At 38.6% G+C, this 21,014-nt stretch overlaps 1 protein-coding gene and 1 long non-coding RNA gene across 11 annotated transcripts in view; one reads left to right on the plus strand and one right to left on the minus strand.

Moving 5' to 3' along the window:
- The window catches only part of BEGAIN (brain enriched guanylate kinase associated), a 176,886-nt gene extending 166,160 nt beyond the window's left edge, over nt 1-10,726 (plus strand). For 7 of the 10 annotated variants that reach the window (XM_061376411.1, XM_061376414.1, XM_061376412.1 and 4 more), the window contains 3 exons: nt 1,910-2,017; nt 5,339-5,422; nt 8,612-10,726. In XM_061376411.1, the coding sequence (XP_061232395.1) occupies nt 1,910-2,017; nt 5,339-5,422; nt 8,612-9,988 (1,569 nt within the window). In that variant the 3' untranslated portion in view covers nt 9,989-10,726. The remainder of the gene's footprint in view (nt 1-1,909; nt 2,018-5,338; nt 5,423-8,611) is intronic. The other 3 variants (XM_061376415.1, XM_061376419.1, XM_061376417.1) reach the window with 2 other exon arrangements.
- A 6,085-nt stretch (nt 10,727-16,811) lies between these two features.
- LOC133224587 (uncharacterized) lies at nt 16,812-19,967 on the minus strand. The gene is made up of 3 exons (XR_009728889.1): nt 19,935-19,967; nt 17,897-17,943; nt 16,812-17,287 (listed from the first exon to the last, which is right to left on the minus strand). It is a non-coding gene; the product is annotated as an uncharacterized LOC133224587 (long non-coding RNA).
- Between the last annotated feature and the right edge of the window lie 1,047 nt (nt 19,968-21,014).

Raw genomic sequence — 21,014 nt, forward strand, 5'->3', positions numbered from 1 at the left:
TGCCACTGACAACTTTTCATGCAAGGACTGATAAAATCTTTATTTGGAAGATTAAGTCTGTACTCAGTGGACCTGGATCCTTCAAAAGCATGAAATCACTTGGAAAACTGAGGGGACATGTTTTTCCCAGGTACTTAGTTAGCCACTTGTCTACTTCATTATGCAGCTAAATACCTTTGAAAATATAATCTTCAGTCTTACTCTCAAAAGAGTCAGATTTTCAGAGGTGTACAGATGTCCAGGAAGTCTACAAAGTGCCTAGTTGCTTGGTTCACAACAAAATCAATAAGAGTTAAGGGCTTCATATAAAACTGTGTTGATCTGCCTAATTAAAATGCTAGCTCCTAAAATCACGTGTCTTGTTAAAATCAGTGAGGTTGGAGCTCTTGCAAGCTGTGAAAACCACACTTTGGCTCTCCATGATATAGCTCTCCTGGCAGCTAGCAGGGGCACCTGATCCATGGGAACGAGGATGGGAGAGGTGTCAAGCCTGAACCAGCCTCAAGGCACAGCTGGTCTGTCAGGACAGAGGTCTTGCAACAGCAGGCAACAGATAAAAAAAAAAGCTGACATAGACACAGGATAGTCCAGACCTTCACAAAGACATTTAAATCATATCTGTGCTGTTTAAAGCGAGCAGTGAGCATGCTTAGACCATTTGAGAAGATGTTTTTCTTTAAATAGCAACTTAGCACAAGAGTTGCAACTTCCAATTTAGTCACCCTTCTTTATCATACCATGGTGCCTTCCAGCTGGATAATTAACCTTGATATTCATTCAGACTTCAAAACAGAGAACTCCCATTGCTGTCAATTAGCTGACAATGTCATGTGTGCGTTAAAGGAAGATTTTTGTGGGACCCTAGAAATATCGCATTTGGGAAATTTCAGTAGCTAATACAGTAATCCCACTGGAGAAGGTCCTTCACAAATTACTTTAACAATTTTAGAATGGAAGTGAGATTGTAAATTAGCCACTGGATTGAGTTCGCAGAATGAAACAGGTGTACATTGAAGTTTACCCTCCGTTCTGTTCTTATTGCAACGCTCCAGATAACTGGCAAACCTTGTTATCATGGTCTTGTACAACTCTGAGCACAAAAGAAGATGCCTTGATCTCAGCTGGAGCATTCAGAAGCTACCATACTTTTCAACATTAACATATGCCTGGAGACAGAAATATGGATGATTGTTTCAAAATAATTTTTGATATATGAGGCAGTGCAATAAACACTGCAATATGAAAGTGGGACACAGTATGGGACAGACCACTGGCACTTTTCCTGCTGATTTCTTTGCATTTATAATAAAGAATTACAGCCTACTGGTAACAAGATTAAATTAGTGGGCAGCGAGAGGTTTTCCTGTTATCCCACAGGGGGCTGCATTTCGCTAATGAGTGTTAACCCTGCAATCAGGCAAACATTCACCTTGAGAAACGAACATCTTCATTCAGGGGTTTTAAAGCAGCCATAACAGTCAACAGCTAAAAAGGAAACTGGCTCCAACACAGCTACTTTCCTTTTTCAATATTGTTATACCTCTCCACCAAGAATGAGAGCTAATGGTGTAACTGAAACATTCTTGTAGCAAAAGCCAACATCAGCTCAAGTCCCTTCCAAGTTAGAAACCCTGTCTTGTGATGAAGAAGGAATAGCTGATACTCAGTCAAATGCTTTTGCACAGGCTAGCTATGGCCTTTTGTGAAGGTTCCTAATGTGGGTTCAGTTTGATCTGTATATTATTAAAGTACGTTGCCTCGTTTGCTGAAGGAAATCAGTAAAAAACAGGGAGGAGGGGGGAAGTCTGTTGTGCTTTTCCCTGGATTTGAGAGTTACATCAACCTTTGGGCCTTTTTCTGAAATATTCTGACAGTAGAAAAAACACTCACTACTCCATTTTCTACACAGGGTCAACATTATGAAGAGGAAAAACGGGCTTTGAGCCATGAAATAATTGCACTCAATAATCACTTAATAGAGGCCAAGGTGACAATAGATAAGTTGTCAGAAGACAATGTAAGTATCTAATTATGGATGTATCTTGATACTATATGCAGAAATAAAGCCATGCACTGCCCATGAATTTAAAGAATAATTTCTTATTGTTTACACAAAATGTAACTTGTCACCTTGATAGTTATAATCCGTGCTTATTGCTCCATTTTTTTGTCAATTCAGTTCTCCTTATGCTATCGGGTTGGGCTTAGACTTTTCATTTATGTTTGTTTCCTTATGTCAAACTCAAAACTGATGAAAAAATGTCCTGAGAAATGGCAATATTCCTGTATTGATTTTGCCATCAGTTTCAGTCTGGCACAGCAAACTGGTAGAAGCACATGCTCAGAGCTATTATGTGGACACGTGTGGAGTGAGACTTGACCATAAGAATTTAAGTGTGGACCCATACATTTCCTGCAGTTCCTCTGATCTTTCAATCTTTGTTCACTGAAATGAGATGCCCAGCACAAGTGAGCCCTACTAGCAAAAAGTAGGATTGACCCAACCTGGTTGCTCAGATTATTGGAAAGAGTCAGGTTTTCCCCAGCTGTGGTTCATGTGTGACATTTTACTTGTCTCTGTGTGGAATGAAAAAGGGAACATCTCTTGCAATTGTCACCCTGCATCTCATTAAACACTGCTGAAAACTGGCATGCACACTGCAGCTGGCAAGATCATAAAATCCTTCCAGGGCAAGAAAGGCAGCAAAGAGAGGAAGAGTGCAGGCATTTAGTTCATTATTATGCCATTCCTTAGAACCTTAATAAAAAATTCATCTACAGAAGACATGTTTCTGTTAGCACCTATTTTTCAGCATCTTACATTAAAACTTCCCATATTTCATATGAACTCTTAATCAAACCAGGGAGCATTTGATCCCATTAATATGCCTCTTGATGTGAATTGTGCCTATGCAATTAATAGCTTTCCAACGGAAACAAAGACTTCACAATCTGATCCTTTACTTTGACAGAAATTGTGTTGAAACAACGGTTACTTTATAAGTCTAATAGCTGTAACTAATGGAATGTGGTAAATGCAATGGGCTACATTTAGATTTTATAAGCACAGATATACATCCAGAGGAACTCAGCTGAAATCAGTGGAGTTATTTGAGATTTAAAATAGAAGGGGAAAAAAAACTGTAAAACTCTCCCAGTAAGCATGCATGCATTTACACTACTTCATGGGGTCAGGTTTGGGCCCAATTTGAAGAAGAGTTTTCAATATTCATAGCTTTTAAAAGGCAGCTTACACTGATTCAAAAGCCTCCCATTTTTTTATACTTGAGTTTAATTCACAGACAGAATTTTGCCCTTAGTTATGTATCATCACAAATGAAAGTAAAGGATAAATTCCAAATTTTAAAATAAAGAACTATGAAACAAACTATTAAGATTGTATCTAATAAGTAGAGTTGGTATTAAACTGAAGAATCCTACATGAAGAGAACATCTTTTTGTCTTGCCCGTATTTCTTCCTTCACTTATGTTACTCCTTATTCTTCTGACAGATACGTAAAATTATGCTTTTGATGCAAATACATGTTTTAGATTATGGGAAACATTTTTGGCATTAATTGCCAATTACTGTTCTAGCTGCCACATATGTGGCCTGTTACCATTCAGGTAAACTACAAAGGACAGAGTCACTCCAGTCTCATGTACCAGCATACGGAGAACAAAGTACACGTGGCACTTTTAACTCACATGTCATTTTTCTGTAGTAATTTTTAAAGCTGCTAAAAATAAAGCGTCAGAAATGCTTTTTGTACTCTCCATGACAACCACTTCACAGAAACAGAGGCACACAGCTTTTGAAGAAAGGATTTGATTTTGGAGTGATTTCATTTTTGTGTGCCTACTAATGCCATAGGGGACCTGGAGTTCTTGTCTGTTATACATTGCACCGCATTATGCATTTAATGTGCATGTAACATGTCAGGATCACATGTGCACACAACATATTTTGCTTCTAAACTGAATTCTTGGTTTCCTACTGTTTGCTGCTTCACAGGAATAAAACCAGGAATTTTTCAGGAATAAAAACAATGTCTTCTAGTATAAAATCTAAGACCTACATAAATGAATGCATCTCCCCAGCACACTTAAGGCAGAAGTGTTATGTATGTAGGCTTACATAGATACAAAAAAAAAAATCCTACTACAAACCAAGAGTATCTACAGACCGTTGAATATGAAGATATAATGAACTAATGGTCATAGGAAAACTATATTTACAACCCCATGCCCCACAGACTCCCAGGAACATCTTGTTGCACCTGATATTACCGAATACTTTTAAAATGGCATTTCAAAGCAGAGAGAATTTCTACCTTTACTTTTTATAGAAAACTTCTGCATATGATAAAATGATAACATTAATTCCACAGAAAAATTAAATAAATTGTTTCAATATTCAACACCTTTTCTTTATAAACGTTTTCTGATTTTCACAGATTAACACGGCCTAGTGTCCATACTACCTTTATGCTTTCTCTATCTATGGTCACCTATAAAGTCAACTTCTGAAGCCAACATTTTTGTAATGGCACCTAGGTCAGGGGAAGCAACATACAACTCTCACCTTCAGGAACCCAAAGATGCTGTTGAAAGATACAGTTACACAGCCATTAAATTTAGATGAAGAGCAAATCTGTGTAGCGAACTTACCTATTAAATAGGCTGTGGGAGCCATTCAATACAAAAACGATATAAGTAGCTTGCTTAAATTTCCTTTTTCCCTGTGTGGAATTCTCATGGTAATTTCTTAGCCAGTAAAAATATCCTGTTCTGCAGCATCAAATATTTGCACTGAGATTTAATATAATTGTATAGCTCTGTCCTGCAAGACATGGAAGGAGTCAGGAACCAGCAAGGAAGTTTCATAAAGAGACAAAAGCCTTATTTTTAGAAAACAATATAATGTATATTTCTGCAATAAATTTCTCCCACAGTCTCATAAGATTATTTGAGCATTTTCTAAAGTAACATTTTAGTATCATCTAATCTGGATAATACTCAGTAAAAATTGTCTGTTCTTAATTTTCTTTTTACTTAAAAGATCATATTTATTTTAGCCTTCATAGCACCATGCATGCTAACAGTATAAAGTCCAGCTCCTAATGGTAAGTATCCATCTTCTGAAATGCAGATTAGTGTTCTGTAGCAAGAGTTCTCGAAATTTTCTTTTTTAGTAATTTTATCAGCTCTCAGGAGCAAAGGAACAAACGTCTCAGGACCATGCAAGAAACAAGGAATCTTAATGCATGTAAAAGTTAAACTATGCTCCAAATTTCCCCCAAGTCAATTAAAAACAGGCTATTTTTTGTTTTTCTAGGAGCTCTATAGGAAGGACTGCAATTTAGCTGCTCAGTTGCTCCAGTGCAGCAAGAATTACGACAGGGCACATAAGCTTTCAGAGGTAATGTGACCGACCTTGGTGAATATTTGAAGAAATAAATATTTTATAGAAAACAGGTTATTTTATATGTGTCAGTTCCAGAACTTGTTTGACCTTAAGGCTTTGCTTTCCACAACCCCCACCCTCTTTAAGCAACAAGAAGGCTTGTGCACCTCCTGGTATTCAGTGCAGCTGAGGGAGGTGCTGATGAAATCACAGCCAGTGATGGAACTTGGAGGTACTCTCTTTCCCAAAACCTCTGCTATCCAGTAGAAAGGGCCTGCACTGATCACATGAAAAATAAAGGCTTTAGCAAAATCAAAGTGCTGAGAAATCTGGAATGCAAAATGCTGGGGGGAAACTGGGACTTGAGAGTAGGGAAATGACATGCTACAAGCATCAGAGATTCTGATACTATCAATTTTCCTCCTGTAGCTATTTTCCAGTCCAGCTAATTTGTAAACCCAAATTTTAAAATGGACTGACAGAACAAATATCTTGTTCTAAAGCAACCAGAGCATTGAATGATTGATTTCCAAGGTGTAAACTTTAGTTAGTTGCTTCCAAGGAAAGTAGGCTTGAGAAACAGACTCTTTAAAGGGGAGGTAAATACTGTCTTAGTGACCAAGGCTATCTTTAGGGATGCAGGCCCTACACAAAGCAATAGCACCTCCCTCATGTACATTGCCTTGGTGAAGGTCACAAAGAAAGCCTTACTTTCATCAGTCCCATCAGGTTAATGTCTCTTCAAATGGTCTCTCTTGTGCAGTTCTTCAATGGGATGATGCAAAATTGAATGTGGAATGTATAAACCATTTCTAAGGCAGTAGATGGCTTCAGAGCACTAAACAACCCTGGTAAATAAAGATACGGCAAGACTCTTCCATCAAATGGGCAGTGATTTTCTGGAATGGAGACAGAAGTTCCAAATTAACCATTATCTTTGTTCTGTTATTTTTTCCAGTTACTGACTTCTCTTAGCAATTCATATCCAGAAATTATCATTGCTCACATTGAAAGCACATTACTTGTTAGCACAAATTAGGACCTTAAAAGTACTTAGTGGTTCACTTGCAGAAAACTATCACAAATGTGGGACCTCTCAACAATTTCCCAGACTGTCATACACTTGATTAAATAGGCAAAGTCTTCACTCATAAGTCCATGTATTTATTAATTTAGTGAGTGTGAATATACCATCACAGACAATAAATTCCTTACAAATGTGAATATTGCCTGACAAAGTATTGTATATTATCCAGAAGCCTAAATTATAGTACAATATAATAATGAGACAGCAATGTCATTTTAGTAATTCCAGTTTCCACTGCAATGCCCAGAAAATAACGTTCTTTTTCTCAATGAATTTCATAGTCTAAATAGCATATATAAAATAGATCAAACATTGGTATTAAAATAATAGCTGCCCCATATAGCATTTTATGTTAAATAAGCTGTATTTCTTTGCCTCATTTCTGTGACAATTTAGAGTAGCCCTATTTTACAACCTGCTTATTCAATCTTTGTTGCATCTGTACTTGTCACAACTAATATCACTGCCTGCCAGCAGATTGGCAATATCATAATCTTTATTTCCAATGGAAGACATATGAGCCAATTGAAAGCATAATGATTAATTTAAAATCCTGGAAGGCCTGTTGGTTGAAAAAACACTCATCCTACTCCACATTAACAATGCCATTTCACAACATGCCATATTTTGAATACATTGACTTTTGGGGATTAAACCAACTTCAAAAACTTTCCAATGTGAATCTAAAAGAGGAGCTCTATATCTTGTATATCTATACCATGTAAGATGGTTACAAGGAACAGGCACCTTAAATTTCTCTTGCCTAAAGTATAGGGGAGGGGGATGACTTCAGCATTTTTGGGGTTGACTTCCCTAGAGAAACAAAGTAAAGGAGGGAGTGAGATCCTTAGGGCTAGAAGGATAACCATTGATTACTTGGTAGAGGAACTTGATTTCTACTTAAAATAGTAAAGTGCTGAGTCAATAAAAATTTAGCCAGGAAGAAATTCCTAAGTGGTGCAAATCAACATGGATTTCAAGGGAGCTATCACAGTCACAAACTCAAAACTTAGTCTAAACATGAGTTCTGACTTCCAGCAGGAAATGCTGAGTGATAAACATCATGCAGCTGTCTCTTATATCCCTGTCTGATCATTGACAGAGATCTGAAATGAGCAAGGCAGATAAAAAATGACTAGTGATACCTGCATAGACATTACCTACCAGACTTTCAAGCCACACCAAGGAATGTGGTCTCTTAGTCTCTTCTGGTCTATATGACAGAATAGCAGGTGCAACTGCTGTCCACAGAGCTGATCCTGACTTTCTGTAAAAACTATATAATTTCTGATGCATAGCAGACATTGATTAATTCTGACTACTCCGTCACAGGAACCATAATGTAAATTCAGGCTTCAGCTCTTATTTTTGTCAGTGTAGTAAAGAAACCAAAAAAGCAGTCAGCTAGCATCTGCTGGAAGACGGGTACTTGTTGAGGTTTATGTGATTTGTTGATCTGACAAGCCCATAACCAACTGCTGGGGCAAGGAAACTGGTCTGATTTTCTTCTCCCAGCTGCTGCCATAGCAGCACGTACCACTGTTTTAAGTAAGTGTCAGAGAAACCAACTTTCCTACCTCTTCAAACAGCATTGCTTATCAAATGTGACGCTGGAGGGCAGCAGCAAATTTGGCACTGGGTTGGAGGCAAGATGAGCTCAAAGGCAAAAGAAAAATAGAATAGACCAGATCTCTTCCTTGTCTTTCCTCTTCCCAGCAGAGACCTCTGTACCCCCACATTCCAAATGCAAATTGCACTCATGCACACTCTCTGGAAAGTGTTGGTGTAGGCTGCAGTTCTCTACCTGCCTTTTTAAGACTGCTTTCTACATTCTTTGTATCATTTCTATCCAACCTGAATTAATTTGGAAGGAAACCTTTCAGTTTCAAAATGCTTTCAATGACAGGAAGCAGATGAACATTTCCAAATGTTAAGTAAATAAATGAAAGTAATTAGATCATGTTTGTTTTCAGAAATGCACAAAGATTATGGCCATCACTGTGAGCTATGTAATCTTATAAAGAGCACTCATCTATCCATGTTGTATTAGCCCAAGCAGACAACAGTACTGACATGTACTCTATTCTCCTTTCCCCTTTGCCATCTTTATGTTACAGTTGCCATCTGACTTTCAGGAAAGAGTCAGCATCCATCTGGAAAAACATGGGTGTAGCCTTTCTGTCCCCCTGTGTCACACATCTTACGCTGATTCCATACCCACTTGCGTCATTGCCAAAGTACTGGAAAAACCAGATCCAAACTGCTTGTCTTCACACTTATCAAGCCCATCTACAAAGGATCTCAGTTTTCAGGACTCTGAGGGAAAACTCGGACAAAGACCCCAGTACAAGTCAGACATTTACTGCAGTGACACTGCCCTTTACTGCCCTGAGGAGCGGAGGAGGGAGAGGAGGCAGAGTGTGGACACACAAGCGAAAGACATGGGGTTCCTGCGGTCCCAGAACTCCACAGACAGCACCGTTGAGGAAGACGGTTTCCATTCCAGCTTCTCTCATGAAGCCTTCCCAGAGTACATTACCTCTCTGCCGACCTCCAGTTCCTATTCCAGCTTCAGCGTCACATCCGAGGAGAAGGAGAATGCCCAAGCCAACACACTGACAGCCTCTCAGCAAGCAATCTACATGAGCAACCGAGATGAACTATTTGAAAGAAAGTCACCTGCAGGTTATGAGCACCAGGGAAGTCCTAGGTTTGCCAAGTCCAAACCTGCACAGCACATGGAGCTTGCCACTGACGACAATGAGAACTCACCTACTTTTACAAGGACTGTGCCTCCGTATGCAAACGAACCTTTTCATTTCTCAGCCATAACACCACAGCAGGCTTTAGCAAATCAGAAAATGAGGAATGAGTGCAGGAACACCCACCTTTCAGAAGAAGATTTGCCTGGGCGATGGAGGCAGTTGAGTGTGGAAGACATTGGTGCATACTCTTACAGGAACACAGACAGGCTGTCACCCTGTAGTTTTTCCGAGCAGTACTACAGCAGCCCTATTAAGAAAGGAGACAGTCGAACAAGCCCCATCTATGCTAGTTATAAAGCAGATAGCTGCTCAGAGGGAGACGATATCTGCCAAAGCAGACTTGTGGATTCTTGCTTCCTGAGAGCAGAGAGTGGCCTAAATATTGACATCAGCACTAGCTGTAAACAGGACAAATTGCCCACTTACAAAACAAAAGAATCAAGAGACCAAAAAAATGAAAGGATCACCGTCCAGTTATGCAGTAGCAAAAACATTGAAAGCAGCCCAGTACTGAAAAGAGAATATGTGGACGTGAGCCCCAACAGCTCAGCAGAATCCCTTAATCAGAGTTCAGTGGAGGCTTCAGAAATCCACCAGTCTTCCATGGAGCAGGGGAGCCATTCAGGTATTCACAGCAAGCAGCAGCAGTTTCAGCGGACTGGGAGTACTGGTTTGACTCGGAAGGACAGCCTTACAAAAGCACAATTATACGGAACCCTTCTGAACTAAGTGTCTTCCAAATCGGCAATAAGACAACAAGCAAAAGGAAGCAAAGAGCATTTGATACTTCTAATGAACAATAAGGTTCTAAGAAACAGGATTATTATAAAATATATATTCATAATGGTACTATATGTTTAAAGCAAAATCTCTTAAAAAATGTTATACAGCACTTTTCACTTAACATCCTCTCCACATGGGAGACTGCCCCCTTCCCTCTTTTATAAACCTGAAATATTTTTATAAACAAAATGGTATTTATTAGACTATGCTAAGCTATTTGAGCAGAATTCTTTTCCCTTCAAGCAGGTTTCTTATTTATTTTTGTGCATGAGGCCATCCGTGCCTGAACTCTAGGAGGAAAAGGGTAAAATCATGACAGCGATGATAAAAAATAAATCCACTTGATAAAATACCACAAAATGTCATATAAAATACCACAAAGCAAACAAAGATGGTGAATTTGAAGAAGTATATTTTTTAACAAGAATGGAATTGTATCTTAAGTTATTTCATACAAATGTATTTATGAGTGACTAATGTATGCACAAAGTGATACTAATATTTTGTTCTTTCAATCCACTGTGTTTCTGCTTTCCTATTTTTCCTTGTATACTACCTCAAAAGTAATTGAGGGTTTCTTTGTCACATTTTCTGTAGGCTTGCATTTATATTGTCTAAAATGCATGCAGTGTCATAATTAATACTGTATTTTGCATTACTTAATAAAAGACACCAGTGGAGATATTTTGGGGTATATTTCCCTTCCTTAAAACATATCCTGGACAATAGAATATGGGATTGCTCTGGCTGTCATCAATCCAGCAAAACTTAATGAGTGAGGATCCTGGTTTAGATTGCCCTTTCTCTGTACGTTCCAGAGAACTAGTTCTTAGTCTGGGTGTGGAAGGATGGCTTCTCATCAGCCTGTGAAAAGTAAACAAGGAAAACTGTGTATCAACAAGCTTGTCCACTGAGCAAGGCTCTGCACACTGAAAAGAAAATTGAAAACTACTTGAAAACTTTTGACTTCAGTTACCTCCTCCATTACACACATACTCGACACGATCTTTTATGTCTTTAGGACTGTTACCTTCCACAGCTGCTCTTTTTCCTATATAGCTTGGTATTCCAAACAAAAGAATTTTTCTAAATCTTAAGGAAAGTCTGACCTTCTGCAGCATATGGGAATTTCACCCCTAGCTCTGAGAAGCCATAGCTTTACCTGTACATTTTCCATTTCCTCCATCAAGTTTTTTGTTTTTCACCAGTTCATGATTAAGGAGTGTATAACTTGGACAGTAGCAGGAGGGAAAGAGCGAAAGGAGAAGAGGAGAAAAACAAAAAAGAGAAAAAGGGAAATCATGTGGATTTCCTCCCTGGGTTTAGTATTGCTGTTTGGTAAGAGGCAGACTACAGCAATAAATATTTAACAATTCTTTTGTCTTTATGGAACACATGTCCTGTACTTGAAATACTGACTCTCACCAGCTTATGTATGAGGAAAGACCTTACTTAGTGCGATCTGTGGTAGTAATCAGTGATATCACTGTGGAAGTCTAAATTAGTTCCTTATAAAGCAAAATTAATGGCCTACCATTCAATACCTATTAAGAAAAGATATGTTTTCTGTGGATTCTCTGAAAGCAGTTACCTGGCAAATAACTATGAACCAGGACTATAGGAATACTAGTTTCCTACATAAGTATATTAAATTACGAGGCCACAGACTCAATGCATCTGGCATCATTAATTCTCATTGCTCTCTGTAGTCTTCATGGATAACGTAAAAAATGGACCATTATTGTGTGCAAGTACTTGCTATGCTGTTTGGAAGATCTGGCATCGGATCTGTAGAGTTCCTTTGAGATCTGTAGCCACATTGTGAAGAACAATGGTAGATAATAGTATCACCCACATAAGGAACAACATAACTCTAAAGCAAGGCTTATTTCAAGACAAAAGCAGTAGCACACACAGAGTATGAGTAGCAAGTCGTGCCACAGGTTAATTCCACAAAATCCATAAAAAAACCCCATAGAATAAATCTTCCAAAGGCCAGCTGCTTCTCATGGCAGAATCTGAAAGGCAGTAAATAGACCTGGAGATCCAGAAAAGCTGTTATTTCACCTTTGGAATGCTAAGATAGAAAACATATAAAAAACCTTCACTGTTGACTCATTCAGGTATATAAAACTTAGACAATGTCTAAGGCAAGACATTAATTTCTGTGGTCAACAAATAGAAGGATTTGTATGCAAGAGGTGAAAATTAACTGTTCTCTCACCTAAGAAAATATGTAAGCTATGGAAGAGTAAATAGTGATATTTATGAACTGGAATGCAGTATCAGACTAGTCCTTTTATAATACCGTTCATATTTGAGACTAAACTGCTATTTTGGCAATTACACAAAACTAAATTTCTGCTAGATATTATGTCTGACTATTTAATACCCTGTTCTATTATATTCTTTTATATTGCTGCAGTTTCAAAGTCTGCTTCTATGCTTCACTTGATGCTTTTTCCCAGTTCATGTGCACTAATATGTTGATTGAAATCAGTCTTTTCAGCCAATTAGTACTGGGGTTTCCTTGTAAAATAGTCTATAACCTTGTGACATTTTTCTATAATGAATTCTGTTAGAGAACAATATGTAACCCTCCAACAAATTTCATCTGAATCAATCAAAATGGCTAGAAAAGCTTTTCAGTTTTAATGTGTTAATTTTAATGTCTCCTTATTTAGAAAAACTGACAGAAAGTTTGCAGATTTTCTATGAATGTGAGAAAAAAAGTTTAAATAAATTACCTAAATTTTCTCAGGTTTATGGGTTTAACTATGGCTTGGTTTAATTTTCCCAAACAGAAAGAGCTTGGAAAGATTATAATAAAGGATTTTCTATCTATTTTTTCAGTGCATTGAGTTTAGATTTCTTGAGATAACCACAGAGAAAGACCTGAGGCATGAGGCTAGAAAGGCACTAGGTGTTTTTCACAGTAGCTTTATATTTTCTTTGTGTGGTGTCTTAGTTTTGTGCTTACCTTCAGTTTTCATACTGGGAGAAAATCATTACAAAAATCCTGCCATAGAGATTTTTGGAGTATGTAATTGGAGATATTTAAAACCAACTATACGCACTTGCCTTCACTTGGTCTCTCAAAACTCACTGCTGTGCACTGTAACTTTTGGAGGGCTCTGTTGTGCCATCAGAGATCCTGCTGGGGCCAAGTACAGATTAAATTGTGACTGAGTTCTTGGGACATTGAACATCATCAAAAACAGACAAAGCAGCAGATGGGAGAGCAAATCAACGACATCTTGTTCAGAGGGTGAAGATACACTGACCCAGATGAAAGGGATGCTAGGCCTCTCTGCTGCAGTGTTCCTCAGAGCACTGTCTTTCTTTAGGAGATTTCTGATGGAGAGGAGCACTTAAAACATTGTCCTCAGAACAGCTTACTTCAATTTTTCATTCAACCAGGTGTGGTTTGATGAACTTGACCCTACTCTTATGTTTGTTTAATGACAAATGACTCCAGAAACACAAAACATAGATCTTCAACCAAAGAAAAGTGTCATAGACCTCTTCATTCTAGTTTCTAATAATTTACCTCAAAATAGATTTTCCCAAGGACATAAATGTTCGATTTTCTCTTAAGAATTATAAAAATGCCAAGATAGCTCCATGTTGTTACAAAACTTCAATTTTCCAGGTAATGTCTGAAGTAGCCAAATTCCACATGGAGGGTCTATAGGTACCTATAGCAGGATTTTTGCTTTGATAAATTATTTCACTTTCCATGAGTAAGGATAGAAAGGGTGAGGAAAAGAAGTGGCAAGTCCTCAACAGTGCGGTGAAGCAGAAGATGAGAAATGTCATTTTAATGAATGAAAACTGAAAGCAAAATGTACATGACACAGAACACTGATCAGGGAAAAACAAAGGGGGCTGAAAGAGATCAGAGAGAAGCACATAAAATCATATAATAAAATAGATAAGAATATGAAAAAGATACCAGGGAACTAGGATACAATTCATTAGGAACATAGGTGAATAAGTATTATCAAATCATGAAAAGTAAATGTGGTTTTTGAGATGTGAAAATAGTTTTTATCACTCCAAATTAAGACTAAAAAGTAAAAAAGCAAAAAAATCTCAATAATTTTAAATAACACATATGACTTTCTTTTAAACTTTTTAGAAGTCTAGAAATAGCCATATTTCTGGGTTTAAATTATGACAAGCCACAAAATAGGTAGTTTTCAATTCAACAGTTTCTAACTTCTTCCCACAAACTAGAACATTTATCAAAATAATCCTTTCCCCCTCCAGCACTTTTAATTAAAAAGAATTTCCGCTCCAACATCTATCAGAGAACATGATTATATAGCTACTTAGATTAATTTTCCCATGTTTAATTTTAAAATACTATTTGACATCCTTTGGACTTTCTTAGAGAATTCTTATTTGCCATTCATGTTTACAACCTTGTAATCCTTACAGACTATTATCTCCCCTTAAATAGTGCTTAAATTGTGCAGATGCAGTCCTGTCAGTTTTTCCCTGAAAGATACTCCCTTCAGGTCTCTAGCTCTTTCTAATTCTTTTCAAGCAACACATTCCTCACCTTTCTATTGCTGAAAACCAGAATATTTTCATATGAACACTGAGATGTTCAAACCCACTGTACAAAAAGCAGTACAAGAAAAGGAGAGGACTATGCAGACTACAGCAACTGTGTGAGTGATGCTCCCAGCACTAAAATTCTCAATAAATGTAGGTAGTTGGTCAGAGACATCCTTAAGAAAAGCCTTACTCAAACAAAATGTATTTTCATATAGCCAAATCTAAAGATTTGCATTTTGATGCAAAGAATGCCAGACCGTGTTTCTAGAATGGGAGTTTTCTACTGGAAATCAGTGCATTGGAAAAGCAATTTTTATATACTCCCCCTCAGTGTTGCCTAGAATTTCTTCAGCGCTTACACAGTAGCATCTGGATGTCCTCAAAGAGCTTTGGGTTTGCTCATGAGGGACTTGAGCCCTGTAGGGTTGTTTTGAATTCTTCTTCCGTCACTGGTAAGTTTGAGGATTTGTTGTCAGCTATGCCTTTTTCAAGTCCTGCACAGAATTTCAGTTGCAGGTTTGTTAGGCTCTAGTGTCTCCCCAGATCAACAGATCTGAGGCTCCTTAGTAGCAGGTTTTGTAAGCCTGTAACCACCATACAGCAGTTCCTGCCTCAGAGATCCATGTGACTTTTCAGAAAAGAGCTAAGTCAACTTTTCACAAGTAAGTTGGGTCTAACAACAGTTCTCAGTGTAAGCAGCATCTTCTAATGACTGTCAGCCAGATCTGTATGCACTAAAACTTGGCAGTTCCTGTCTACATGGTCTTATATCAACATTATCAGAAGATTTTCGTTGGTCTTGCCATCTTTCCTCCATGTCTTTTTTAAAAACCTCATTGTTATAAAACAACATAACAATTCAGTCATTCTTTAACAGCCTCTCTCTCAAGTTGTTTACTCTTAGGTGTTTTGACTGTGTTAGCAAAGCTATCCTAGTCATTGAGAGGTTTTGTTTAGCTGAAGCTAAAAAGAGTAACTTGAATCCTTATGCAATAAACGGTTTTGCTGCTTGCGCAGTGAATGCACTTCCACTGACATTCAGTCTTGCCCTTTTCACTTGCTGGTTTTACACTTTTAATCTGTGGAAATATAGGTCCCTTTTTTTCTCCTTGCTTGAGAAAGTTTCAATTCAAATATTCTCCAATTTCAGTAAACAATCTTTTATAACACTTGGATCCAAGGGCTGTCTCCCTTAAAAAGCCACTATTATCACTTCTCAGGTATTTTAATTCCTCTATATGCACATTCTATATGAAGTAATAAAGTCTTGAGGAGAAACATGACCTGATGATCATGTATTTAAGTGAGCAGCTGAGCAAAGTCCTATGTGATGTGGTTGTATCTTTACCTGTAGATGTACCATCATCTGCAGATCCACTAAGTGCCATGAGAATTTGTCTGAATATAAGCAATTTATCCTAATCCTTTACAGCAGCAAAGTGTAGATATACTCTGTCTCCAACTAATAGCTACTGAGCATTTTCATGCCAAGCTACACTGCTGGACTTTTACCTACAAAAGCCCATAACTTCTTAATTGCCTCAAAAGAGTTAAAATGACATTTCCCCACAGTAAAGCAATTTTAACAAACAGGTCTTAAATTTAGGTTTCAAAGTGCAAACAGATTTATTAAGACTTTACCTTGTAAATCCCTTCTTTCTCAAATAACTTTCCCTATACATGTCCAAATACCCACAAAGCCAAATCCCCACAAACCTCTGAAGAGTAGGACAGAACAGATAAGAATTCCACCTTTCTGGGAATAACAAAGGAAACAGGATTCTAACACCATCTTTACTGCCATGTAACACTGTCAAAGTTTCCTAAAGCCTTGAAAAGTATAACTGAAGTTGCAGCTTGCTGTATGTCAGACACCCAGAGAGATATAGGAGTAAAGCATCCATCTGCAGCAGAGGTAGACAAAAGGCTCAGATGGGGAGCATCAGTGGTCCCCAAACAGCTTTTTATCCCACAATATTTTCTTAGACACGAGTTTGTTGTCTAAGGCCACCGTGTCTTCCTGATGACCTCTTCGCAGGTTTTGGAATGCTGCTATTCAGAGCCCCATGAGCTTTCTCTTCTACAGGCTTCTGCAGTATAGATGCTGCAGAGAAGTGCACTCTGCTTTCTTCTAGATGGGAGCTACTCAAGGCTGCTGACAGCCCCACATCCTACACCTATGAGATGTGACAAGGTCCCTCCCACTCCTGCTGCTCGTTTCTGAGGCAAGAGTCATCCTTGGAGACAATTACTACATCCCAGAATAAGGAGAATGTCTTTATCTGCAAGGGCCAAAACTGTGACTTATACAAGGTGCAGTCACGGGAAAACATCCCTGGTGGGAGAGAAATGCCTGCTCAGCAGCACAGCCATCACTAACATATATATATATTAATACTCTAACTATGAATATTCAGGCAACTTCTCATTTTTTTAAGTCAGCATTAATTAATTCATATTTCAATCTATTCACCCATCTAGATTTGTTCCTCATAACTTCTGAATCAGAGATGACACCCATACAAGCTGCAGAGCCACACCAGTATTTACTATACCTGGCTGAGCAATGACAGCTTTATGATTTAGAAGAGAAACAGCAGCAAGTCCCAAAGTAATTATACTTGTAATGTCAGTGTCACTCAGCATCCTTCCCCATTCCAGTTCTTCACATGTGACATCCTAAAACAGATCGCAAGGAATAAATAGTATTCTCAGCACGTAAGGGTTATGAATTTCAGCAGGCTCCCATTCAAACCCTTATTTAGCTTTTCTGCTATGGTAGAAAGCCTGTTAGCCTGGACACCAATTATGTAGGGTGGTATGAGGACGAAGCCCTACACTTAAAGTCTGGACAGCATGCAACCTTTCACCTGAAGGAAGTTAGTGCACCACTGACCTGAGCAGGTAAAGACAACAGTAGCAGCACTTCTAACTGAGGAATTACAAGGGTTGACTCTGGTGGGATTATTTTTGGCAGGGAGATAAATCAGGGTTTATTATTTACTTGACCGTAATTTGACAGTTTACTTCAATGGACCTTCAGCACCTCACAGTCTTTACCTTCCATAAGTGAGGGAAATGCTCTTATCCCCAAAGCCTAGAGAGTTACACGAAGATGCCTAATCCCAGTGAGACAGTAAGAAGCTAGTTATTTTAGTTTTAACAGATTTTAAGGATCTTGGCCTTGTGTTTGTATCTTAAGAAATAGATAAAGAATGAAGCTCAAGTTCTCAAGCTCAGTCTTAGCACAGGAGCTGAATCATCATTTACTAATTCATCCCCACTCACCTGTGCTTTCAGAGTCCACAATAGCCTGAAGGTGAGGAAGGCAACAACTGAAACTGGAAGGAAGAAAGAAAATTCTAAAATTACCCTGTGCATCTAAACTCTTAAAATTTCAAAATATTTCTAAGACATTGGTGCTCATGTACAATAAAACAGATTTTTTTCAAATTTTGCCCAGAAATACACACAATGGAGCTGCCCAGAGGAAATGTGTAACTGAGCTGAGAACTTGCACCTCACTGTTTTGGACCAGCTTAAATTTTCCTGACAAGCTGCAGGATAGATAAGTGAATGGAGGCTGAGAAAGGATGATGGCTGTGTCAGCACAAAATGCAGTAAAACATTCTGGTCACAGCATTTACTGTGTTCCCTTGATCTTTCAGGTACATTATGAAGAAGTCCCAGAGAAAAGCTTTTAGCAACAGAGACTATTTTCTTCATTCTCATTTTGGCTTCCTCCCCCAAAAACCGCTTTACAAAGAGGAAAAATAAAACGTCTTTTGTAAGCTACAGTGATACAGCATTTTTTGCTAGAGCTGTCAGTCTTGCCTACAATGACCTGACTTGTGTCAGTAGGGAAAAACAACCCTGAGACTTAACCAGTTTAAAAGAAGAACATTTGTCACTCAAGGAGAAATGGTCTAATTGAAAAGAATGCCAGTAAACAGCTCACGGCTGGGATCTCAAAATCCAGAAAGCCACAGTGTGGAAACAAAATTAATCCAGTGAAGTCACATTTTGAAAAACCCTGAACAAGTATTTTCTTTAAAATAGGTTTAGACTGTCTTTCAGTTTTCTTTCATTCTCTATTGCTGATGAAGTTTAAATGCACCTTTTAGCACTCTAGACGGCACCAATTAAACTTGTTTTCTTGCTTAAGCTCCTCATAACTCCACTTGACTCTCACTTTTAAGACTATTTTAGTTAGAGCTATAAATTTCTGCTTTGTTTAGAGGGAAAATGTAGCTTCCACTCAAACAACCTACCTTGCAGCTCATGAAAATACACATATAATTCTCAAGCCCTGCCAAATAGTTAGGTTGTCCAACATTTGTATTTTATCCTTAAGAAAAGTAAGTATAATTCTATCTTGTAAGTGTATGAAGGATGGATTGTCTCTTATTACTTGATTATACAGCGCTTGACATAACAGTCTCTTGATTGTAATTGCATAGGCCATGCATATTGCATTACCTGCATAGCTTTACCAAATATTATGTTTTCTTATCCTTAGCTTTTTTCATTTTGGGTATGAAATCTAAAATTTCTTATTCATAGGCCAGACCCTGGGCTAGAATACCTCACTGCACAGCTAAGCATACCTCACACATTGGATGAAGTCCAAGTAGTCCCCTTCCTTTCTCTAAGATCAAGAGCAAGTATGGTATACTTTGATCTTTCTGAGGCCAAGCATGTTGTTTAAGTCTGAAAACATAGTTAAACAGCTAAATGCATGCTCACCCTCTCACAGACCCACCTCAGCTAGAACGATTTCTTTTGATGTGTATGTGGCTGCCTGCACTTCACTACAGTGTTACCAAGAAATTCCCCTGCATCTTGAGAGTCTTTGTGGAAACCGCTCCAGCCTCTGATTCCAACCGTAGTCCTTTCAGTCCCCTAGGCTTAGCAGGAGATGAAAGACAGAGCTCCTCAGTGTCAGGGAATCTGGTATTCGCTTTTGGGTACCCTCCAGTGTTTGCAGATAGCTTGTTACTGTAGGCCCTCCCTTGCTCTTGCTAGTCCTTTCTCCTTACAAAGCTTCCTTAAACTGAAACAGAGCAAATGTCTCAGTGTATAGCATTCAGAAATTACTATAAGGCCGCTGGGCTCTACCTCATGTTTCTACAGGCACTGACATCACAGGTACCACATTTTAAAAACTCTTCAGTTTATATTTATACTTGCTTGCAAGCCAATGCTATTTATCAATTCACACAAAAGATCTACTTGAAAAAGGCACCATCCTTGCTACAAACAACCTTGACACATCTGCACCGACTTCCAGCAGAGCCACCCACGCTAGCTACACATTGATACTTACAGATTGCTTTGAGTCTTTTCACATTCTCTTGCTTCACGCAACTGCTGAAAGAAACAGCTCTTCCTGGGGAAAAAAAAAGAAAAAAAAGAAAAAGAGGAAGGCTTCAAAGAGGCAGGACTGCTCTGAGAGTTCACTGCACTGGTACAGCTATTAACAAGGAAGTAATTCCCAGAGACACCCACTTCATTGCAGAGCCCACTCACTCTCTTCAGCAGGTGGCTAACTTGCAAGAGCCTACAAGAAGCCTCGTGAATGCAGTATTGCTGACAGATGGCAACAAGCAAAGTCTTTTTTTTCAGTAGGACTTTCAGAGCCTGGTGACAGTCAGATTTTGATCACATTTACACCAGTACAATCTAGGATGGTTCCTTTAAGGCTCTCAGTTGCTATACAGATGTTGTAACATTAGTTGTACTCCACATGGGAACATGTCCTCATTGCATCAGTGATAAAGGTACCGTGGGCTGTCTGGGCAGGTTTTGACATTCGTGGCATGCACAATGCAGGGACCTCATAGCTGTGAATACTGGGGGTGGAAAAGGAGGTAAAAAATAAGCAGGAGCACAAGAGAGAAAGAGGCATGTGTACAGTGTCTTGGGGTATACAACTCTGGCTGAGGATTGTACATCAACAAACAACAAACAGAATGAAGTGAGACACATCATAGAACAAGGGAGAAAACAGCAACTAAACCTGAGGACATCCCAGAGCCTCATGCTGCAGTTAGGTTTACCATTATTGTTGCTGAACCTATTGCCTGTTGTCCAAGCAATAGAGCATGAGAACCAGGAGAGGATCAGCTCTCAGTTTTCCCACAGGCTGATGGGGAGACCTGAGAAAATCATCATGCTGTAGCCCTGCATCTGTGGAGTAGGCACTAGGGCAGCAGCTCCTCAGAAATGTAGAAAAAAAGATGAAAAAAAAAATATATAGCTCAACTTGCCTCTGAAAATTTTTCCTAATTAATGGTGCTGTCAAAGTCAGGCTTCTCCCTCACTGTTGTAGCTGAATTAATCAATTTTTCTCTGCTCCAGCCCTACGTGTGTGAGGCAGGAGCTACCCACTGCATTCAAAAGTTAT

The sequence above is a fragment of the Neopsephotus bourkii genome, unplaced genomic scaffold (genome assembly GCF_033783945.1).
Source record: "Neopsephotus bourkii isolate Nb327-2 ecotype Australia unplaced genomic scaffold, CSIRO-AGI_Nbou_v1 NB_1707, whole genome shotgun sequence".
Lineage (NCBI taxonomy): Eukaryota > Metazoa > Chordata > Aves > Psittaciformes > Psittacidae > Neopsephotus > Neopsephotus bourkii.